At 35.6% G+C, this 21,284-nt stretch overlaps 2 protein-coding genes across 3 annotated transcripts in view; one reads left to right on the top strand and one right to left on the bottom strand.

The window, feature by feature from the left end:
• Positions 1-1,303: 1,303 nt before the first annotated feature.
• Positions 1,304-18,472, top strand: b3galt1a (UDP-Gal:betaGlcNAc beta 1,3-galactosyltransferase, polypeptide 1a). The gene is made up of 2 exons (XM_073815354.1): positions 1,304-1,512; positions 14,018-18,472. The coding sequence occupies exon 2, from the start codon at positions 14,474-14,476 to the stop codon at positions 15,461-15,463; it is 990 nt and encodes a 329-aa protein (XP_073671455.1). The 5' UTR covers positions 1,304-1,512; positions 14,018-14,473; the 3' UTR covers positions 15,464-18,472.
• The window catches only part of atp7b (ATPase copper transporting beta), a 36,074-nt gene continuing 25,023 nt past the window's right edge, over positions 10,234-21,284 (bottom strand). The window contains exons 21-22 of one of the 2 annotated variants that reach the window (XM_065293629.2): positions 20,643-20,952; positions 10,234-10,682 (exon numbers count right to left, since the gene is read on the bottom strand). In XM_065293629.2, coding sequence (XP_065149701.1) covers positions 20,691-20,952 — 262 coding nt within the window. In that variant the 3' untranslated portion in view covers positions 10,234-10,682; positions 20,643-20,690. Of the gene's footprint in view, positions 10,683-18,228; positions 20,953-21,284 lie in introns of those variants that run through there. The other variant, XM_065293628.2, reaches the window with a different exon arrangement.

The following is a 21,284-nucleotide window of genomic DNA, read 5'->3' as shown; positions in this document are numbered from 1 at the left end:
AGTTTAAAACTATTGGATCTGCCCAGAGTCACTCAGGATCTGCCAAAGCCATCGCTAACGTGTGGTCGTGACGTATATCATGCACCGAAACCGGACGGAAACAACAAGTCAGAATAATCAGACAAACAAAACTTAGCAAAACTGGTTCTTGCTCCGGCTTTAACTTCTGTATATTCGGCAGTTTTGCAACAACGGACCGAATAGCTTTTCTCACGTCTTTCTCCGCTGCCATTACTGAACTACAACTCAAACTGACGCACGACCTCAACGTCATCGTTCTTAGCCACCCCCATCTGTTCGCTGATTGGTCCTGCAGATTTTTGCAGGAGAAAACGAAACTCTATAGAGCCATCCCAGACGTACTGCTGAAGCGAAATGAAAATTAAGCGGAAGCACGTAGGAGGGCGGAGCCAGGCTAGTTGTAAACCTGTATTAATAGATTTTTCTGATGAAAATAAAAGATATTTTGATAAATGATGGTAAGGACACATCTGATTGTAGCCATTGACTTCCATAGTAGGAAAATAAATATTTTAAAAGTATTGTTATAAGTAATAAAAAATATCTTTTTATGAATGGTGGTAAGCACACAGTTGACGGTACCCAACGTATTTGTTTATCCTACTATGGAAGTCAATGGTTACAATCAGCTGTGTGCTTACCATCATTTCTCAAAGTATCTTCTTTTGTGTTCATCAGAAAAATCAATCCAAACAGGTTTAAAACAACATGGGGATGAGAAAATGATGACAGAATGTTCATTTTTGTGTGAACTGTCCCTTTTATACTGCAAGTAAAATTAAAACTTTCGGTTACTCATAAATCACTAGCGTAACAAAATTAAATGCTGAAATATTTAACGAAGTAACTGGAATTAAAATGGCAACACTTTACAAAAAGGTACAATAAGATATTTGATAACATTGATAAATGCTTTAGCTAACATCAACTAACAATGGGCAATGTAGTTTTTTGGCGTTTATTATTTGTTAATGTTAGTTAATGCCATTACAATTGATAATGTTTATTTAGCAATAGTTAAAAAAAGTAAAACATTTTATGCATTTGTAAATGCTGATAATAACGTTAATTATTGTTACAGTAGTTCATTTCAGCTAATGCAATACGGCCTTTTGTAGTATTTAATTGTACCATACCATAGTAGTTAAAAAAAATTAAGTTAATAAACAACATTAGCCAACATTATTTAATAATGTAATGTTTAAAAACACTCCTGGTCCATAAATTATCTTAAAACCTTGATTTAAATATTTTCATATTATATATGCTGATTTGATTCGTTTTATGAGGTGAACTATTAATGAAAGGTGTTAAAGCTAAAGTATAGTTTAGTTTTTAGCCTTTGCTGCCGCGTGGGGTCTGTGATGCGCGGTGCTGATTGGACAGCGCGCTGTAACCCGCAGCAGTGCACGAGCTCGCATCCACTTCAACACATCCTCCATTCGACCAGCGCGCAGCATTTCAACAAGGCACAAAATGTGACAGATAAAGGTAGGTTTACAATACATAAATACATGAATGTGTTTTATTTTATCAGCTGTGTCGAGGCGCTGCATTCAGACACGCGCTAAATTGTGTCATGTGATGTTATTGTCAGGTTATGTGTGATGCGTGAGGTATTTTCCCCGTTTTCAGTAGCAGGTTTAGGAAGACCACCAGCTAACTCGCTCACTCTCAGCTGTAGTAACCACTATCATGTGTTGTAACAATTTTTTGTGGAGAAACAAGGTCGAGTGTTTGTTGTGGGTAATGCAGAAAGTAGCTGCCAGAAGAGCTCGAATGGCGTCATGATCCAGACAATCAGAGTCGTCATTCATAAGCGCATCCTAGTAACCGTATGAATATGGCAGTCATCAGATCTCCAAACTTGGTTTGGCACTGCTGTGATACGCAGCATAACACCATTCAGGCTTTATCTAGCAGAATCGTAGCTAAATCTAATCACAATATATGAAACCTGGACTCTTTATTTGTAGTTTTGCATCGATCGTAGTTCTGCTCTTTATTGTTAAACGTAATGGGAGACTTTACAATAAGGGTGTAGTTGTTAACATTAGGGTTAAAGACATGGCATGCATATTTTTGTTTCAGTAGCATTATGTACTATAAGAATAACTTGGTACATGGTCACCTTATTCTATGAAATATTACTATTTTTGTTTATGTAAAATGGCCGGTGGGGCAACTCTCCATACAAATTAGCAGTTTAGGATTGCTGTAAAAATCGTGGTAAAATTATAAAAAAAAATAAGATACTTTGGCATTATTTATGTTCCTATATAAAACAAGATACATGCTACTTTATAAAACACATTTTAACTGTATTTAAAAAGAACATTTATGAGTTTCATATAACAGGCAAAAGCTTATAAGAAAACATCCAAGTATAAGTCTGTTAAAGGGCACCTACAGTATTGTGCGATTCACATTTTTACATTTCCTTTGGTGTGTATTAGTACATGTTAACGATATGCAAAAGTTACATACCCCAAAGTAAACAATGACGCTGAAGTTATCGTCTCCAACGTAAATTTCTTTCATTGGACTACAACAAACACACGGATTGTAGGCAACAGTTTACTTTCTGGGCCTGTTGACGTGGACATGACCGACATTATTATATGCTTCCGCTTTGACTCACAGCCTGTAAGTTAACTCCTGTTAGCATTGCATTGTGAGCGAATCTTTCAAACATGGTAAGGAGCGTCACATTTCCGGCTGACGTCAGAGGTATTCAGGCCAATCACAACGTACAGATTAGCTGACCAATAAGGGACACAGCGCTTTTCACAGAGCACACATTCAGAGCGCGATGAGTTTTTTACAAAATCTGGAGCTACAAAAATGTACGGTATGTGAAAAATAATGTGTTTTTTGAACCATAAACCACGCAAACACATCGTATTACCAAATACACAAGATAACGTTGTTTTTTAGCAATGAAATGGGTGCGCTTTAGATATAAATTCATTGCAGAGGTCAAGCGGTGCAATCAGAAAGTCAAGAGGTGCAACTGCTAGAAATGCCCATAAGAAATAAAAGCCTAAAGTTAAATCATTTTAATCATTTAAAGCCAATAAAATAGCTAATAATTTTAGTTTTAATAAATGCAAGCTACGGTTGTGTTTCTATAATTGTTATTGTTGTTATACTTTTTTTTTTATAGTTCTCAAATCTTAAGGTTTTAAGGTTGTTTGAAAAGAAATACAGTTAAAGGCGGGGTGCACGGTTTTTGAAAAACACTTTGGAAAAGGGACTTGGGCCTGGAAAAGGGACTTGGGCCAAGTACCAAAACACACTTGTAGCCAATCAGCAGTAAGGGTCATGTCTACTAACCGGCATCGTTGCCTGGGTTGCATATGTGTGAGACGGGTCTATCAAAAGAAGGTCCAGATTCTATTGGGGTATGGGCATGTTTCTTTAGGTGATAGAACATTGGCTTTCAGGTATCGTGCACCCCGGCTTTACAGTTCAAGAAGATTATTGTGTGCAATTTAGACACAATGTAATCCTGTGCACTCTACAGTATATTTCCGGTTCAAATGAAGGACCTGGCCTCTCTTAGAGGCTGTTTACACTTGGCATTAACATGCGTTTTCGTCGATCGGATCACAAGTTAATGCCAGGTGTAAACGGTGTTCAAAACGTTTTGAACGCGTCCACTTTCGACCACTTTCAACCACATTCAGAGGTAGTCGAAACCACTTTCGATCGGATCGCTTTGGAGTTGCGGAACGCAATGTGGTTGAATGCATTCGAACAGCCACATGCGACCGCCTTCTCTCCGCTCATTTCTCTAATCTGAGGTATTAAACACTAATTTTACGTCTTTTTTGACTTCTGTCGTGAACATAAGGTGAACAGCGCTATTTTTAGCCTTTCATTGATAAAACTACTGCGGGGTGTTCTCCGTAGTTTCGTTTTGAAAGCGTGAAAGTTGCACGATCCTATTTCTTCAATTGCGCTGAAAATTCAGAGAAAGCTCCAACAAATAAACGTACAAAACACTGTGCAGCATGTATACTTGCTAAACAAGCAGCGGGCTCCGACATAATATAAGTTTGCGTCCATATAAACTCATAATTACTCCCGCTCGCGTTTTAATGACAGCAGAGAGACTCGCCCACCGTCTCACAGACCGTCCCCTCACAGTATTCAGTACAGATGCGGTCGAAAGTGGACAAAAGAGACAGATTTAAATACCAGGTGTAAACGCAATGTGTCTCTCTCGTCCACTTGTGATCCTATCGATGAAAACACATCTTAATACCAAGTGTAAACAGCCTCTCAGTTACTATTTTTGGAGAGTGTTTTATTCACAATGTTGATAATGTTTATTAAATACTATAGATTTTTTACAATGGTTTTAAAGGTTCAGTATTTAACACTTAAAGCCCTGTTTTCAGATTGTTTATGATGAAATAGAACGGTTTTGACTGAAATTTGGACATATTATGCTGGCCCGAGAATTTTCGGGTGTTTGTTGTATCACCCCCCACCTCAACAATGGCTGCATAGGTGCACTGGAACAATCCTTCCTAAAATGCATTAAACTTTCGTTTACTGTGCATGTTCACTGATATGCTCACACAAAAATCGCTGCAAAAGATGCTTTCCAACAGGTTTTATCGTAGTTTTGTCCAACTCCATTGACTTGTATTAGAGGTACGGTATTACTTCGCCGCTGGGAACGTTGTTTGTATTTTTGCAATTGGCAAAGGCGGATTATCGCCACCAACTGGGCTGGAGTGTTTATTATTCAAGCTCTCAACAGAAGAATATATGGGTGTGAGGTGTTTGGAAAGACAGGTCCACAAGCTTAGAATGGTAAAACACCTGTTGGAAAGCATCTTTTTCAGCGATTTTTGTGTGAGCATATCAGTGAACACCCCCGACCACTCGTTGAGTTTCACGTCTTTGTAAACAAAAGTTTAATGCATTTTAGGAAGGATTGTTCCTGTGCACCTATGCAGCCATTGTAGAGGTATGGGTGATACAACAGAAACCGAAAATTCTCGGGCCAGCATCATATGTCCAAATTTCAGTCAAAATCGTTCTATTTCATCATAAACAATCTGAAAACCGGGGTTTAAGTGTAAAATACTGAACTTGTCCTTTAATAGTTGGCACACGTTTGATTTACCAGGCAACAATTGTAAACCCTACTGCATAATAAGTAAACTTTTAAGGATTTTTTAAGCTATTTTAGGTATTTATTTTAGCTTTCATAAGTTTTTTGCGAGCATGTCTTAAAGTTGTCTTTCTTAAACTTGAGCAAAACATGTTTTGATTGTTAAAACAGTAGTCATCCTCAGGTCCTGCTTATTATGCATTTGTTTGTATTACTGTTGTTGAGGATCTTATATATGCACATTTACAGCACAGTGAGTGATGTGATGCAGACATTTTTAAGACAGAGGTCAATTAAACTGATGGTACTGTATGTTTCAATGATATTTTGAAATGATGGGTATACAGTCCACTTCTTATTTGCAGTAATCCTTGGAATGAGTTTACTGCAGCACTGGTAATATAATTCTGTTGCATTAAATAGAGCAGCATCCCTCTGTGCCGAGGGAGAATACATCTCCCACTTGCATACCAATCACATTTTCTTGTTTAAGCATTTCGAAGTCACATAAATATTTAAATAGAGGAGAGCATCATATTTCTGAAAGGATAGAATGGTTTCTGATGTGTTACTAGACTCTCGTGAATACATAAACATTAATTATAGCTTTGATACAGAATTAAAGAGCATTTGACCATGAAACATTCGTCGCCCCTGAGGGATTTGTTGCGGTGTCTTCAACTATCCACAATTGTCTTTAGCGTTGAAGTGTAAATGTGAACATTTGTTCCTTTCTGATGTAGCAGCTTTATTAGACTAGCAGCACCCAATGTAAGCTGTGTGCCATAGCTGTCCTAAACTTACAGTATTGGTGATACCCAAAATCATATTTATGTTTGTTTAATGGGAAGTATGTGTAAGCTTTTTAGTCACAGTAGTATTTCTAATGCTACAATATAATTGTTTTTGTGAATCTTATCCATGAATTGTTTAATTTACTGTTTTACTGCACAACAGAGGCAGAAAAACAGTAAAGCACTTCATTATTTTTTATTCCTATGCCTAAATAACAGTTATTTACTTGCACTCTATATAAAAATATATTGGTTGCACTTAAATTTGACATCCTCACTGCAGCACTGCTTTCAAAATGTTGAAACTCTGAAAAGGAAAAAAATCCACAATAAAGCACTTCTTGATGCTGAATGGTCTTTGAGAATAAATAGACAGGTCTAATACATTTGTTAAGCTCTGTATGTATTTCTGCTGTTTATTACTGTATCACAAACACACACACACCGGCTGAGGAGTTACCGTTTATGAGAGCAGTGCCAGCCATCTTTTATTGATCAGTAAATCAGAGAAAGTCTTACGTTGACAAATATAATAATATAAAAATATGCAGCCATTGAACTGCACTCTAAAATGTGCCAGTGATTTTCTTATTTTTAACCCAGCGTTGGGTTAAAAAGGGATTAACCCAGCAACTGGGTTAAAAAAAACAATAGGCTGGGTTCATCCCTTTTAGACACAGCACTGAGTTGAAAATAACCCAGAATTTCTATAGTGTGAGAAAAATGTTTTAAATCTGCAGAAATTATTCACTTTTATTCAGAACAGACTGAGTCAGTCAGAAAGAGAGAGAGAGAGAGAGAGAGAGAGAACAGATTTAGAAACCTTTAATCAAACTTTGGCAGTGCCATCAGCCATTAATACGCCACCTCTGTCAAAAAATCAGATAGTGATATTAACCAGAATGCTCAAATACTTTCACTTCAAATCCACTAAATCCCGCACACAGAACATTGAGAAATACTGGTCTGATAAAATGCTGATAAAAAGTCTGATTAAAATGCTCATTTAGAAGAAAACGTCAGATGCACTTAGAGGGTTTCGCATCTGAGCTCTTCATATATAGTATAATAACATTGAGTGCATCATCTATACAGTTAATGTAATCAGTAATGATCACTGGAAGTTCCTTTTATACAATGTAGTTTATACTGACTCAGTCTGAATAAAATGATGATATGCATTTCACAGTCTAAAGCATTTCTCTATCAAGCACTATTCTGGTAACAGCTGCTTGTCCAATTGCATTTGGCAGCATAAGAAAGTTTCTGCTATGAATACAAATGAACAGAAATGTTCAGTTATCATATTTAGTATGGCAATAATTTTAGGGGTAAAAAACAAGATGGACTGAGAAGGTTATATCATGTGGTCCTTGCTGTCCTGACTGTAAATTCTACAATTACTCACCAGAAAATGCACAGTAAAATATTATAATCTTTCATTACAGTTTATTACTGCATAATGGGTATTTTATGACGTTTCTTGTAATACAGTAGCATACTGTATTTTTGGATATCTGTGGTATTGGTACTGTACTGGGAGTGAAAGTAGTGTTACTGCAGGTAAAAAAAACTTCCAGTAGTGAAAGATTTCTTTGGGCGAAAAATGTATGATGTATTCAGCCTATTTTTAACTATTTCCCTGCCATTGATGAGTTAACTCGTAAATTAAGAGAAAACATTTCCCCGCTAATGACGCTATCCTTGACGAGTTTTTACGGTAATCTGTAATTCCGCTATTATCCACTAGATGGTGCTCTTACCCAATTTATTAAAAACGAAAGCAAAAACAAATTTTTTAACATTTAAAACACCGTATATGTTTTGATAACCCTTCTGAATCTGATCTCTAACAAAATTCCTTTACAAAAATGCAAATATCTCAGCTTTTTGCTCAAAATGTTGTATTTTTGAAGAAACCCATATTTAAGCGGTTATAAAAAGAGAACAAATGAAGATAAGATGAAACTTTTTCTCCCGTTTTGTTTGAAACATTTTTGTCTGTTCTTTCATTTGAAATATTTGTATGTTTATATATTTATAGAAGAAAATTTTCCTGGATGGCATTTTGTGAAACTTAGGCAACTTAAAAAAAGGCTGGTGGGGAATGGGTTAACGTCACAAAGTTTTTCCTAACTTGATTGTGCATCTGCCTTTAAATAATATTCATCCAACACATTGCTCGTGTTTTCAAATATGTGTTTGTTGCATCATGTGAACCATGTGCATCACGTGTTTTGTCAAAATAAATGCCTGCTGCATATGCGTCAAAACCGTTTATGATAAAAGAGACGCTCAGTATTTTCACAAAATACACGCAAGACACTCCCTTAACTCCAGCCGCCAGCGTTTTTTTAAAAGTTGCCAGCCAGCGCCAGCATTTTTCATGAAGTTTAATGCATTCCAGAAAATGTTCTTCTTTAAATATATAAACATACAATATCAAATAAAAGAACAGACCCTCTGCTTTAAAAAAAAAAAAAAAACGTTTAATCCTACCTTCATTAGTTCTCTCCTTTTTATAACCGCTCAAATATGGGTAGGTTTCTTCAAAAACACCCAATTTTAAGCAAAAAGCTGAGACAATTCCATTTTTGTGAAGGGCTTTTAATAGAGATCAGATGTTCTTTCTCTTTCACGTGAGGCGCTACTTCCGGGTAGTACAAGTTGCGGAAAGCCGGAAATTCTGGTCATTGGCAGGGAAGCGTTTTCTCTTTAATTGACGTGTTATCTCATCAATGGCGGCGAAAGAGTTAACAGTAAACTCTGATTACGCATGAGATTATGCGAATATCTGACAAACACGAGCGTCTCTTTTATCATAAACCCTTTAGACACTTTGCATCAAGCGCCCTCGAAAAAAGAAGTCACCAGCCGCCAATGAAAAAATACAATGAAAAGACTTAAAATAAAATGATCAGATTAAAATATGTACACACACACACATTTGACCCTGTCTGTGAAATGTCATTTAAGGTTAATATTAAAGATATCAAGGTAAGATTTTCACAGAACGTGCTGGGTCACATGCAATATATGCAAACATTTCTGGAGGTGCTAAGCATTGTGGACATTTTTTAATCAGACCCCCCCACTCACTGTCATGTCAAAACCCTGTTTTATTTCCCAAACATTCTGACACACTTGTGTCTTATTGATTTGTATTGAAAACTGAAAGAAATGAAGCGATAATGAGTAGGATTTATGATTGAACTAATAAATGATAGGATTTTTATGCTGTACTGTCCCTTTAAGGGTAAATCAGTATCACAGTGCTCTAGAACAGTGGTTCCCAAACTTTTTCAGCGTGCGGCCCCCCTTGAGTAAAGTGCATTTTTTGCGGCCCCCCAAAAGAAAATTTATGACAAAAACAGTTTTTAAATGTAATATTTTAATTAAACAAAACATATAAAATTATACCTAGTAGTGCTGTTGGTTAGTTGGCTTATTATTTTTTAGGTTTAATTACACAGAATTCATGATAAAAGAATGTATTTTATAAAATGTCATAAAACTGGGGCCCCCTTGGCACAATCTCGCCCCGGCCCCCAGTTTGAAAACCACTGCTCTAGAACTGTTCAACTGGATGCCCCACGGCAACAGCTGAGTATCCCACGGCAACAGAAGACAGATTCTGTACTCTGAATTTCAAAATGGTACCACCTCTCGAAAAACATAATTACTAAACAAAAACTGGAGCATCAATGTGAAGGCTGCAAAATGTGAAGGTTATCTGTATATCTTTTGATGGTAAACTAAATTGTGAGAATATTCCTTCACTTCATTTGTTTCACACAATAAAACTGAATAGGAATTAAGGCTGAACATTTCCTTTTGTGTTTTCAAGGATCACGTGGCTTTGAAACAATGAATGATGACTGACTAAAATAAGTGAAGGTTTCTAGATATCAAGTGAAGTCCAGGAGAAAGTGCAGGTTTGCTAAATCACCACAGGCTGTAGTGTAACGTCTATCACTTCTTTAGCTTGTGTAGGCTACTGTGACATTTGCAGTGTTTGAATGCATCTGACCTTATTAAAGAAAGAGCAAGAGAGGCTGTGTTGAAAATGAAATCAAGAAGAACAAAATCTCTTTTAGGATAAAACTCTTTATTCTTTATCATTGTGTTCTGACGTCTCTCTTCCCTTGACTTTTTAATTATTTAAGCTTCTGTATTATTTCTAGGTAACTAATCAAACTTGAGCAAATTTGTGACATTGACTTTAACTTTTAAAGAAAGGTCAGATTGTTCACATTAAAACTTACAATATGCTCTCTTCTGAACAAGTCTTGCAGACATACAGTAGCATTGCACCATCTATTGCTATCTGGGATGGATCATCAGGTCTGTTAACTAAAATTGTTGTGCTGCTAATATAATTTGTTATCAGCACCAGCCTGACCAATATTTATGTCTGTCACTTATCAGCTTAAAAAGCTTTATATCCAGTATGGACTACAGAAAACACAGCAGTTCACATCATTCACTCTTGGATCACAGCAAGGTTAATAGAGGTACAGAACAGCAATACAAACAGGCCAGAAAAAGGCATGAGTCACTTTTCTCTCCCAAGAGATTTTTTTTTAGAAAGCTGAGGGTTTTGGAAATCACCTCAGGCTCTTCTGCTGGAGTCTTTCCCATACTGCTGATGTTGTCTGTTTTGTGTCTTCTTTTGCAAAAATGATGCTGAAGTGCTATTTAGTAATAGAAACAGATGGATCGTTCTCCAGCCGTACCTGTAATTTAAGTCCCACCTGTAGCACTATTTACTGTGAATTTGTAAGGATGTAATTTGTTATTCAAGTACAAAATACAACGCTAATCATATATAATGGATGTTTAAATATTTCAAAATCATATTTAAGCTTTCATTTCGCTTATTAAAGCGATACTCCAGGCAAATATCAAAATTACACTCTAAATTCTACTGGGTTATTTTAACCCAATGCTGGGAAATATTGAACAGATCACATGTTTGGCTGTATACCTATGCTGGGTTGGTGTTAACCCATGAGTTGAAACAACCCATTAACCCAACAGAATTCAGATTGTATCCCATGATTTAAGGGGGTTGCACATTGGCCGCGCAGCTCAGGGCCACGGCGTTTAAAAAAATCTAACAAATTGTTTTCTATGAGTATATGCACACCAGCACCGACAGGTGGCGACTGTTCGCGGCACCCAGCTACGACTCAGGAAGTTGCTCAAATCCCTGTCGCGCCACTCACATAGTTTAACATTAAATAACATCATATCTGTCCCAAATCATTGCTGCTAACTTATATTTTGCATTTTGAAGTAGACGCTATCTGACTAAGCTCGCACTATTTAATGCCCACTTCCGGTGTAAGATACCACCGAGTTGTCCTAGACGCAGCGCTGAGCTGCGTGTCTGGTGTGCGACCCCCTTTACTCACCCTCAAGCAAATGTCCTTGCTTTTCAAAGCTTTATAATGGTAGAAAACAAGGATCGGAGAAAAACTTCTGACTTTACCTCTGTGAAGGATGAATGCACTTTTCTTGGGTTTAATCCACATGGCTCTAATGGGTTAATAAAAGTTACTTTATCAACTGTAATACTAGCTTCCGGTAATGACGGCATTTTGACTCACGCGATTCACAACCATCACTACACAACGTACCTATGGCAACCAACGCTCACTACGCTCGTGTATCCCTTGAGTCCAAGATATTACTTGGCTAGTTATTAGCTAGTTATAAAGTTAGATTAATTAGTTAGTTAATTGCATCGATTACACATATAATACTTTTATTAACCCCTTGGAGTTGTGTGGATTACCTCTGTAAAGGATGAATGCACTTTTTTGGGGGTTTAAAAACAGAAGTTGTTCCCTGATCCCTGTTTTGTACCATTATAAGGCTAGGAAGAGCAAAGACATTTACTACTACAACTCCAAATGTGGTTGTCTGAACAAAGCTAACTCATGGCAATTCGTACGTATTTTAAGAGGTGGCTTATTTGTATTAATTTGTACGATCACATTCTTACATTTTTTTACGATTTGCCTTGACCCATGTCATGTTGGGGTTAGGGGCGGGATTTCATTATTGTTTTTTATGATATTCATACGTTTTTGCACAATTAACTTCGTTCTAATTAAAACAAATTAAAAATGTACAAATTCTCGTGAGATCTGGGCCGGGTTTCCCAAAAGCATCGTTAGGCTAAATAGATCAAAAAAATTATCGTACGAATCATCTTATAAGTACGGGCCGTTTCCCAAAAGCTTCATAACTTAAGTAGCACTTGAAAATTATCGTAGATCTGGAGTAATCGGTAATTCATGAGTTCATCGTAAGACAACAGAGTTACAAGGTCACCTGCAGGACAACCAGCAAATCCCCTGCAATGACGAAAATGTAATGTTTAAAATGTATTTTTATTTATTGGGTTCTTCTTTGATTATTTGTTTAAATTACTGTAATATAATATATTTAAAATTCAAATGAGAAATCAAATTTAAATGACTGAACATAAATTAATAAAGAAGGAAAACGTATTTGGTACAATTTTGGTAAAAGTTGGTACTAGCAAATTGATAAATTGTTCCTACCAATTGCTGCTACAATTCGTCTACAGTAAAAAAAAATTGTTTTGAAGGGGAATGGCATCTGATTAAAGAAACCGAATAAATATTTATGGTACAATGCAATAATCCTTAATAATAAATAAACATAGATAATAAAAAATAAATAATAATAATAATCTAAACTATAATATAAAATACAGAAGGCATTTTGGAGTGGGACGAGTCCTAACTAATTACGGGAAAATGTTTTTAATTATGCACAAATTATTAAAACATTTATTGAACAGTCATTGAACAATAATGAAAAATATTATAAACAATATTAGTGCACATCAGCTGAAGATCATTAGCCTAAACAAGCTTCTGCAAAATGTTACTAATTTTATTGGTGACATTTCAGCACTTGACAAACGGATAGCCACTCGTAAGAAGCACTTAAAACCCAGCTGCAAGCAATCGTTTTCCATGCATCTCTGGGAAACGCACGTAAATAAACAACCAATGTTCGTTAAGTAGCACATAGAAAGAGGTCTTAAGTGCTAAGTTCAATCGTTATCGGGAAACCCAGCCTTGGCTGGTCTGAAAGATGGACTTATGTATTTGGGATTGCTTGAGGGTGAGTAAATCATGGGGTAATTTTGATATTTGGCTGGAGTATTCCTTTAAAGTACATAATAATGAAGGGTGTGTGTGACCGAGTCTTTGAATACCCAGCTAAGGTCATAAAGAACATTCTGTGAAGATTAAACCTTGATATCTTTATTCATTGCAAAAATGACTTTCTTACTTAGTATTTTTGTCTTGTTTCCGGTACAAATATCTAAAAATTCTTAAATCAAGATGTATTTTCTTGATGAGCAAAATGACCTAAGAAAATAAATATAGTTTTTGGTAAAAAAAATCTATATAATTTTAGTGAATTTGTGCTTAAAACAAGCAAAAAAATGTTGCCAATGAGGTAAGCTAATTTTTCTGCAATTAAATGTTTAGGACAAAAATTGTAAGATTTTTTTCTTACCCCATTGACAGATTTTATTTATTTATTTATTTATTTTGCGTTTTTTTTAAGCACAAATTCACTTAAATTTTATGTTTTTTTGTCTAAAAACTAGACTTGTTTTCTTAGGTCATTTTGCTCATCAAGAATGCATCTTAATTTAAGAATTTTTAGATATTTGTACTGAAAAACAGGCAAAAAATACTAAGTAAGAAAGTCATTTTCAAAGACTGAAATCATTGATTAAAATTAAACTTTAGCTAGAATTTCATAGATACCGTAGGGTCATATTTAATTTAGTTTTTACAACTTCTATCTTTTTACAAATCTTCTATCTTAGACTTTTTATACAAAAGTCTAATATCAATTAATTTAGACATTAGACTACAGTTTATTAAGTGTATATTTGTTTTATTTTCAATCTTATCATTAAGATGCAACTGAACAAATCAAAGAAATGCAAAGATATAGCTATAACATATGTTAATGTTAGATACAAAATTAAAATCTTATTTTTTTACAGTTTAGATCCAAAAGGAGCCTTAACATCAGGGAAGAAAATGTACATCCATCACAAGAGAAGAGGACATCTTGGGTTTCCTTGACCTAGAAAGAGACATCCTGCAGTATCTGGATTGAGAGCATCTCTGTATCCATGCTTTATTAATGACAGATGCACTGCAGTGATGACCCACAGAGTCAAAAGGTCAATCATAGGAAAGCAGATACTGAACACCTCAGCAAAATTTACTTGAAAGCTTTTAGATGCATCTGAGATAATATGAGTTACTGTAAAGAGGACAGTGTGTCATAGCAAATAGTTTTTAAACAACAAATGATTGGTCTCTAGTAAGAGTGATGCTTCTTAAACCAGCCTTGACATCAAAACATGGCTGGTTTGTGTTCATCTAAGCAATGTTTTCCGAATAACTGCACGTGATTGGCCCTCGGGCCGAACATGTGATTGACAGGTGACGAGATGCCATCGAAGGTGTCGTGCTTGTACATGCTGACTGTGGTCTGCTGGGCCAGCGCTCTGTGGTATCTCAGCGGTTCCCGGCCTTCGACCACCTATGTGGGTCAGATGACTTTCACCGCCCGCAAAGTGCTCCCGAGGCGCTCGAAGAACGAGACGTTCAGCAACATCCGCACACGTTCCCTCAATCCGCACGATTTCAATTTCCTTATTAACGAGCCCAAAAAATGCGAGGGCGCTGCACCCTTCCTCATCCTCCTCGTCAGCACTAACCACAAAGAGTTTGACGCCCGCCAGGCGATTCGCGAGACGTGGGGAGACGAGAACACGTTCGGCGACGTCCGCGTTTTGACTCTGTTCCTCCTGGGGTTCAGCACGGAGCCTGTCCTCAACCAGATGGTGGAACAAGAGAGTCAGATCTTCCATGACATCCTGGTGGAGGACTTTGTGGATTCCTACCACAATCTGACCTTGAAAACCCTCATGGGAATGCGCTGGGTGTCGTCATACTGCCCAAACGCCCAGTACATCATGAAAACCGACAGCGATATATTCGTGAATATGGACAATTTGGTGTTTAACCTTCTTAGACCCAACGCCAAGCCGAGGCGACGCTTTTTCACAGGCCGCGTAATAAACGGCGGACCCATACGTGATGTCCGCAGCAAGTGGTTCATGCCTAGAGATCTCTACCCTGACAGCAGGTATCCGCTCTTCTGTTCTGGCACCGGATATGTGTTCTCCGGAGATGTGGCGGAGTTGATCTACAAGACCTCGCTACATACGAGACTCCTTCATCTTGAAGATGTGTACGTGGGACTGTGCCTGCGTAAACTAGGCATTCAGCCCTTCCAGAACAATGGATTTAATCACTGGAAGATGACTTACAGTCTATGCCGCTACCGAAAGGTGTTGACTGTACATCAGATCTCACCAGAAGAGATCCTCAGAATATGGAACGATATGGCCAACAAGAAACATCTCAAATGTTAACAAACACAAAAGTCTGTACTCTTACTCCGAAATGACATGAAAATCATTTAATTAACCCGACTGTATCAGCTTAACACAGGTGTGAAAAGCGCAATATGATTTCATGGCAATTCGTGTTATAGTCACAAAAAATGTGATCGATTTATTCGTGTCCATGGCACGAAAGTTAGCTTTCTCATGCTTTGAACACAAGCGTTGTTTTCAGTATAAATATATCTAAAAATTCTTAAATCAAGATGGATTTTCTTGATAAGCAAAATGACCTAAGAAAATTAGTGGCGCACGAAATTAAACTTTATTTAATTTTTGCTCCATGTCCCCTTAGGGCCTCCATAATTTTTTGCATAAAACAAGCACATTTTTTTGCTTGTTTTAAACACAAATTCGCTTAAATTTGATATTTTTGGTCTAAAAACTAGACTTATTTTTTTGGGTCGTTTTGCTCATCCATAAAAAGCATCTTAATTTAAGAGTTTTTAGATATTTTTACAGAAAATGACTTTCTTACTTAGTATTTTTGTCTTGTTTTCAGTAGAAATATCTAAAAATTCTTAAATCAAGATGGATTTTCTTGATGGGCAAAATGACCTAAGAAAACAAGTCTAGTTTTTAGACCGTGCCTAAACAAGCAAAAAATTTGTCAATGGAATAAGAATTTTTTTCTTGAATTTACTTAATACAAGTAAAATCTAGACTTGTTTTCTTATGTCATTTTGCTCATCAAGAAAATCCATCTTTATTTAAGAATTTTTAAATATTTCTACTGAAAACAATACAAAAATACTAAGAAAGTCATTTTCTGTAAAAATGTAAAAAAATTCTTAAATTAAGATGATTTTATGGATGAGCAAAACGACCCAAGAAAATAAGATTTAAGCGAATTTGTGTCTAAAACAAGCCAAAAAATGTGCTTGTTTTATGCACAAAATTATGGAGGCCCTAAGGGGACATGGAGCAAAAATTAAATAAAGTTTAATTTCGCGTGCGCACATGAAACTATCGCACGCACATGAAACTTTCTTGAAAGTTTCATGTGCGCACGCAAAATTAAACTGATAAAAAAATTCTGCACATGAAGGTTTCACGTGAGCACATGAAAGTTTCATGTGAGCACGCAAAAGTTTCACGTGAGCACGCGAAACTAAACTTTAAAAAAAATTCTGCACATGAAGATTAGGGGCTCGTTACAAAATCACATAAATTGTATATTTTTGGTCTAAAAACTATCATTATTTTCTTGGGTCATTTTGCTCATCAAGAAAAAGCATCTTAATTGAAGAATTTTTACATATTTTTACTGAAAAAAGACAAAAATACTAAGAATTTTTTTTCTTGAAAATAATTTTTTGCAGTGCACACATTTCTATAAATATTTTTTGTGCCCATGTCACGACTTTCTTTTTCATGTCATTTTATATATTGTTTTCTATTTTAGGATGTCTAAAGCTGTAACAGAAAGTGATTCTAACCCCAACCCCAAGCAACAATGGTAAATAAGAAAAAACAATGAGAAAACAATACATAAATGACACGAAAAAGAAAGTCGTGCCATGGACATCAAAAACTATTTACAGAAATTCAAGTGACACAAAAAAGACATTCGTCCTCAAGGCATTAAAAAAAGCTGAATTTCTTGCCATGGACATAAATAAATTAATCAAATATTTCATGACTATAACACGACCTTCCGTGAGATCAGTCTGGAAAAGCAATACAATCAGTATACTCATGACACAGACCCGAGGCATGTATCTGATATCAACTGTAAAGGTGACCCTACCTGTGAAAACCATAATTTTTACATAAACTCATCCTACATAATGTGAAAATATAACTTTGATTTCTTTAATATTGACTGAAATCAAACTTTGATGCTCCTAATCTCATCATTAGATTATGAGACTGTAGTCTGGATTTCACAGAGAGGGTCACAAATAAAAGTATTAGTAATTGATTATAAAGGTTTGAAACATGTTTAAGGCTTTAGGGGCTTTATGAGCATCATTTATCTACTAAGCTGCTATACAATGTACAATATACTCTGTTTATTACAACTTTCAATGTAATATGAAAAATATTGGTACAGTATTTACTATCCCAAACTTCTGCCATAACATTTATTCCTGTATATCTTTTTAAAAACTAGATTAACCCTCGACATTGCATATTTATATGTAGTTAAAGCTTACGCGAAGCAGTAGAGCTCAGTCGTAGATCTGTGAATAGGAAAGTTATTCTGCTGTTATGATGAAACGATGCAAAATTCACAGCAAACTGAAGAAATGAATGTACAAACGCATTCTGAAGCTGCAATATAGTCCAGTTAAACTGCAGGAATACTAAATTAAAGGGATAGTTCCACTCATCCTCTTATTGTTACAAACCTGTTTACATGTCTTTGTTCTGCTGAACCCAATGAAGATATTTTGAGTAAAAGAAGTTTTCATTTTTGGGTGAACTATCCTTTTAAGCTTACAAAACGAATGAATCAAGTATAAACTGGCTCAAAAGTGCAACCTTTTCATTTGTACTTCTACTATACGCTTTGTATTTTTAGCCAATCATCGGATGTACTGCATAAGTGTATAACAGCCCATAAATTGTGTTAAAGAATGAAACGGGGCAGGTGCTGAATACTGCATTATAATATACTGTAGTATTGTAGTGATACCTAAATAATGTACAGCAAATGATAAGGCCACAGTTGGACCATGCACTTTGTTTTGTATTGAAAAACTCATCATCAGGCTTGTTTTTTAAAAAAAAAAATTTTAACAGTTAAGATGCTTTTGCATTTATTGGGATGTACAGCATGTCTTTTACACTTTAGCCATTGTGAACATCTGTTATCCCAATCATTTACTGTCTGTTTAATCACTGCAGGCGCAGTGTGTCTTAATGGTTTGCCAACCCAACAAATGCTTTTAGTAATTTATTGCAACTTATTTTAACTCACTGTGAATCATCTCAGCTACAGTAATAAGTGCAATAAAGTTTCATTTTTTCTCAGCACGTCATGATCAGTGATCAACCAGGGGGATTCAATCCAAAGCTACTTAGCCCCTTAACTGGCTAATTTATACCCTGCTAAATGTCCCTGTCCCGCCAAAGGGACATCTACGTTTACTTCAGTGTTTTGCATGTAAATTCTTATCTAATGGCAAACTAACTATACATCGTTTGAAAGCTCTAAGAGGGTAGTTTTCATATTTCATCACCATTTTGGGAAAATTATGACATAGTGAGAGTCAGTTTCTAAATTGTCACTGGGGCACAGATGCACCAAATTTGTTTTTATACATATGTATAGCACTATAGAAATAATGTAATGACAGTTTTTTGTTACATAATCCCCCCAAAGGACTGCATACTCATGTGCTATATATTTATAACACTATATTCTATTAAAAATCTTCATAAATGTTGACAAAACAAATTTCATTGAAAAGCTCCAGTAATGACAGTAATTTATTAATTTGTGACAAGAGTATGCAGCAAACCATTGACACCTAGTGGCCATTGTTGGTAAATCCACTAAAAAGTGATCCAAACTTGAAATTTGGATTACAACTAGTCTTAAATTACTTATGTCTGAAATTTTGTAGCATGTTGACATGAAACATTTTCATTTTTTACATTTTTTTGTATAAAATATATACTTTATTGCATTATTTTTATTTATTACAATAAATGTAAAGTGCTATAACAATTTTTTAAATGTAATATTTATCTAGAGGGACACCTAACGGGATATAAAATGAAAATTCTGTATCATTTAGTCACCCGCATGTTGTTATAAACCTGTGTGAGTGTCTTTGTTCTGCTGAACACAAAGGAAGATATTTTGCACAATGCTTGAAAAAACCCATTTTGGAGCATGATTGACTACCATAGTACTTTTATCATACTATGGAAGACAATGGTTTTCCGTCTTGATTACAAATGTCTATACAGTTATTTCTACGGGTTTCAAACAACATGAGGGTGAGTAAATGTGAACGATCCCTTTAACGGCACATCTATGAGGTACATAAGACATAGGACCACATACTCATATTCATACTCATGTACTATATATTTATAACACTATATCCTATTACAAATCTTCATAAATGTTGTCAAACCATATATCATTGGAAAGCTCTAGTAGTAGTTTTTATATTTCAAAACCTTTTAGCAGTAATAATAAGGCAATGACAGTAATTTATTAATTTGTGACAAGAGTATGCAGCAAACCATTGACACCTAGTGGCCATTGTTGGTAAATCCACTAAAAGTGTGAACCTATTTTTTTATTTTAACTTGAAATTTGGATAACAACTATTTTAGACTTATGTCTTACATTTTGTAGCATGTTGACATGAAACATTTGAAGAGTTTCGTTGCAAAACGAGATAAATCCATTTTTTAAAAACATGTTTATTATTATGTTTTCATGTTATTATTGTCAATGCTTTATGGTGCTACTTAGCTGTATTTTTAAGTTATGAAGGTCTAAATCAAAACAAACCAACTGCAGCTGAATTTATATTAATTGGAATGCTCAACCAAAAAACGAAATTTCTGATCAATTAAAAAAAACTGAGTTATATAGTTTTGCAACAAAACTCTTCATTTTCATTTTTATAATTTTATGTATGAAATATATATACTTTATTGCATTATTTTTATTTATTACAATAAATGTAAACTCCTATAACAATTTTTTAAATGTAATATTTACACCTACAGACACTCGGTAAAAACCTAGAGGGATATCCTAACGGGATATAAAATGAAAATTCTGTCAACATTTAGTCACCCTCATGTTGTTATAAACCTGTGTGAGTGTCTTTGTTCTGCTGAACACAAAGGAAGATAGTTTTGCACAATGCTTGAAACCAAACAGTTTTGAAGCACCATGGACTACCATAGTACTTTTATCCTACTATGGAAGTCATTGGTGCTCCTGCTTCTTGCATGATTACAAATATCTATACAAGTTATTTCTACAGGTTTCAAACAACATGAGGGTGAGTAAATGTGAACGATCCCTTTAATGGCACATCTATGAGGTATATAAGACTGGGAAACTACAGAAATCTTTGGATTTAATTAAAAAGCTGACTAATTATCCATAGCAGCCCTGTTATAACCATTAAATACCATTAAAATGTTTTATTTTAATAGAAATACATACCCTAAAAGTTGTATTCAACCTGGCCATACTGTATATTCCTGGTCAGATCTATACGACGAAGCTCCGCTTTGACACATTATGGTCTAGTCGAGAGTACTGTGCTGTAGGTGGGTGGGAGGAGTTTGTGTTAAGAGAGGAGGAGTCTGAGCTAGAGTAGCTCCGCCTACGTCTGTCCCAGCCCCGGTGAAAGGATAGAGGGCTGCAACGATGGGTTTCCATTCCCACGTGGGTGCTGACATCAGACGGATTCAGACTGAGTTTATGACCCTGAACTCTCGACTCATATTCATCTACTGATGTCTTCTTGTAGCTGTAAAAAAAGACAATGATCTATAAACTTCATGGATATGCTAAGAGAGAGAGAGAAAGAGAGAGAGAGAGAGGGAAAGAAATAATACAATGTTTGAACTGCATAAAGTTTAGCTTTAGCTGTTTTTGATGCTGGTCCCCAGAATGATGATCCCAGTAGGCTTCTTTAAGCCTTCTTGCGCAATGATTGTAACCAAACCATTTTTGAGCACCACTGACCTCCATAGTAGTATTTTTTCCTACTGTGGAAGTCAATGGTGCTTTTCTTTCCTACTTCATTACAGATATTTTCATTTGTGTTCAGCAGAACAAAGAAATTCATATTGATCTAAG

This window comes from Paramisgurnus dabryanus, chromosome 7 (assembly GCF_030506205.2).
Source record: "Paramisgurnus dabryanus chromosome 7, PD_genome_1.1, whole genome shotgun sequence".
Lineage (NCBI taxonomy): Eukaryota > Metazoa > Chordata > Actinopteri > Cypriniformes > Cobitidae > Paramisgurnus > Paramisgurnus dabryanus.
The sequence above is the reverse complement of the archived record's forward strand: the minus strand, read 5'-3'. Positions and strand labels throughout refer to the sequence as shown.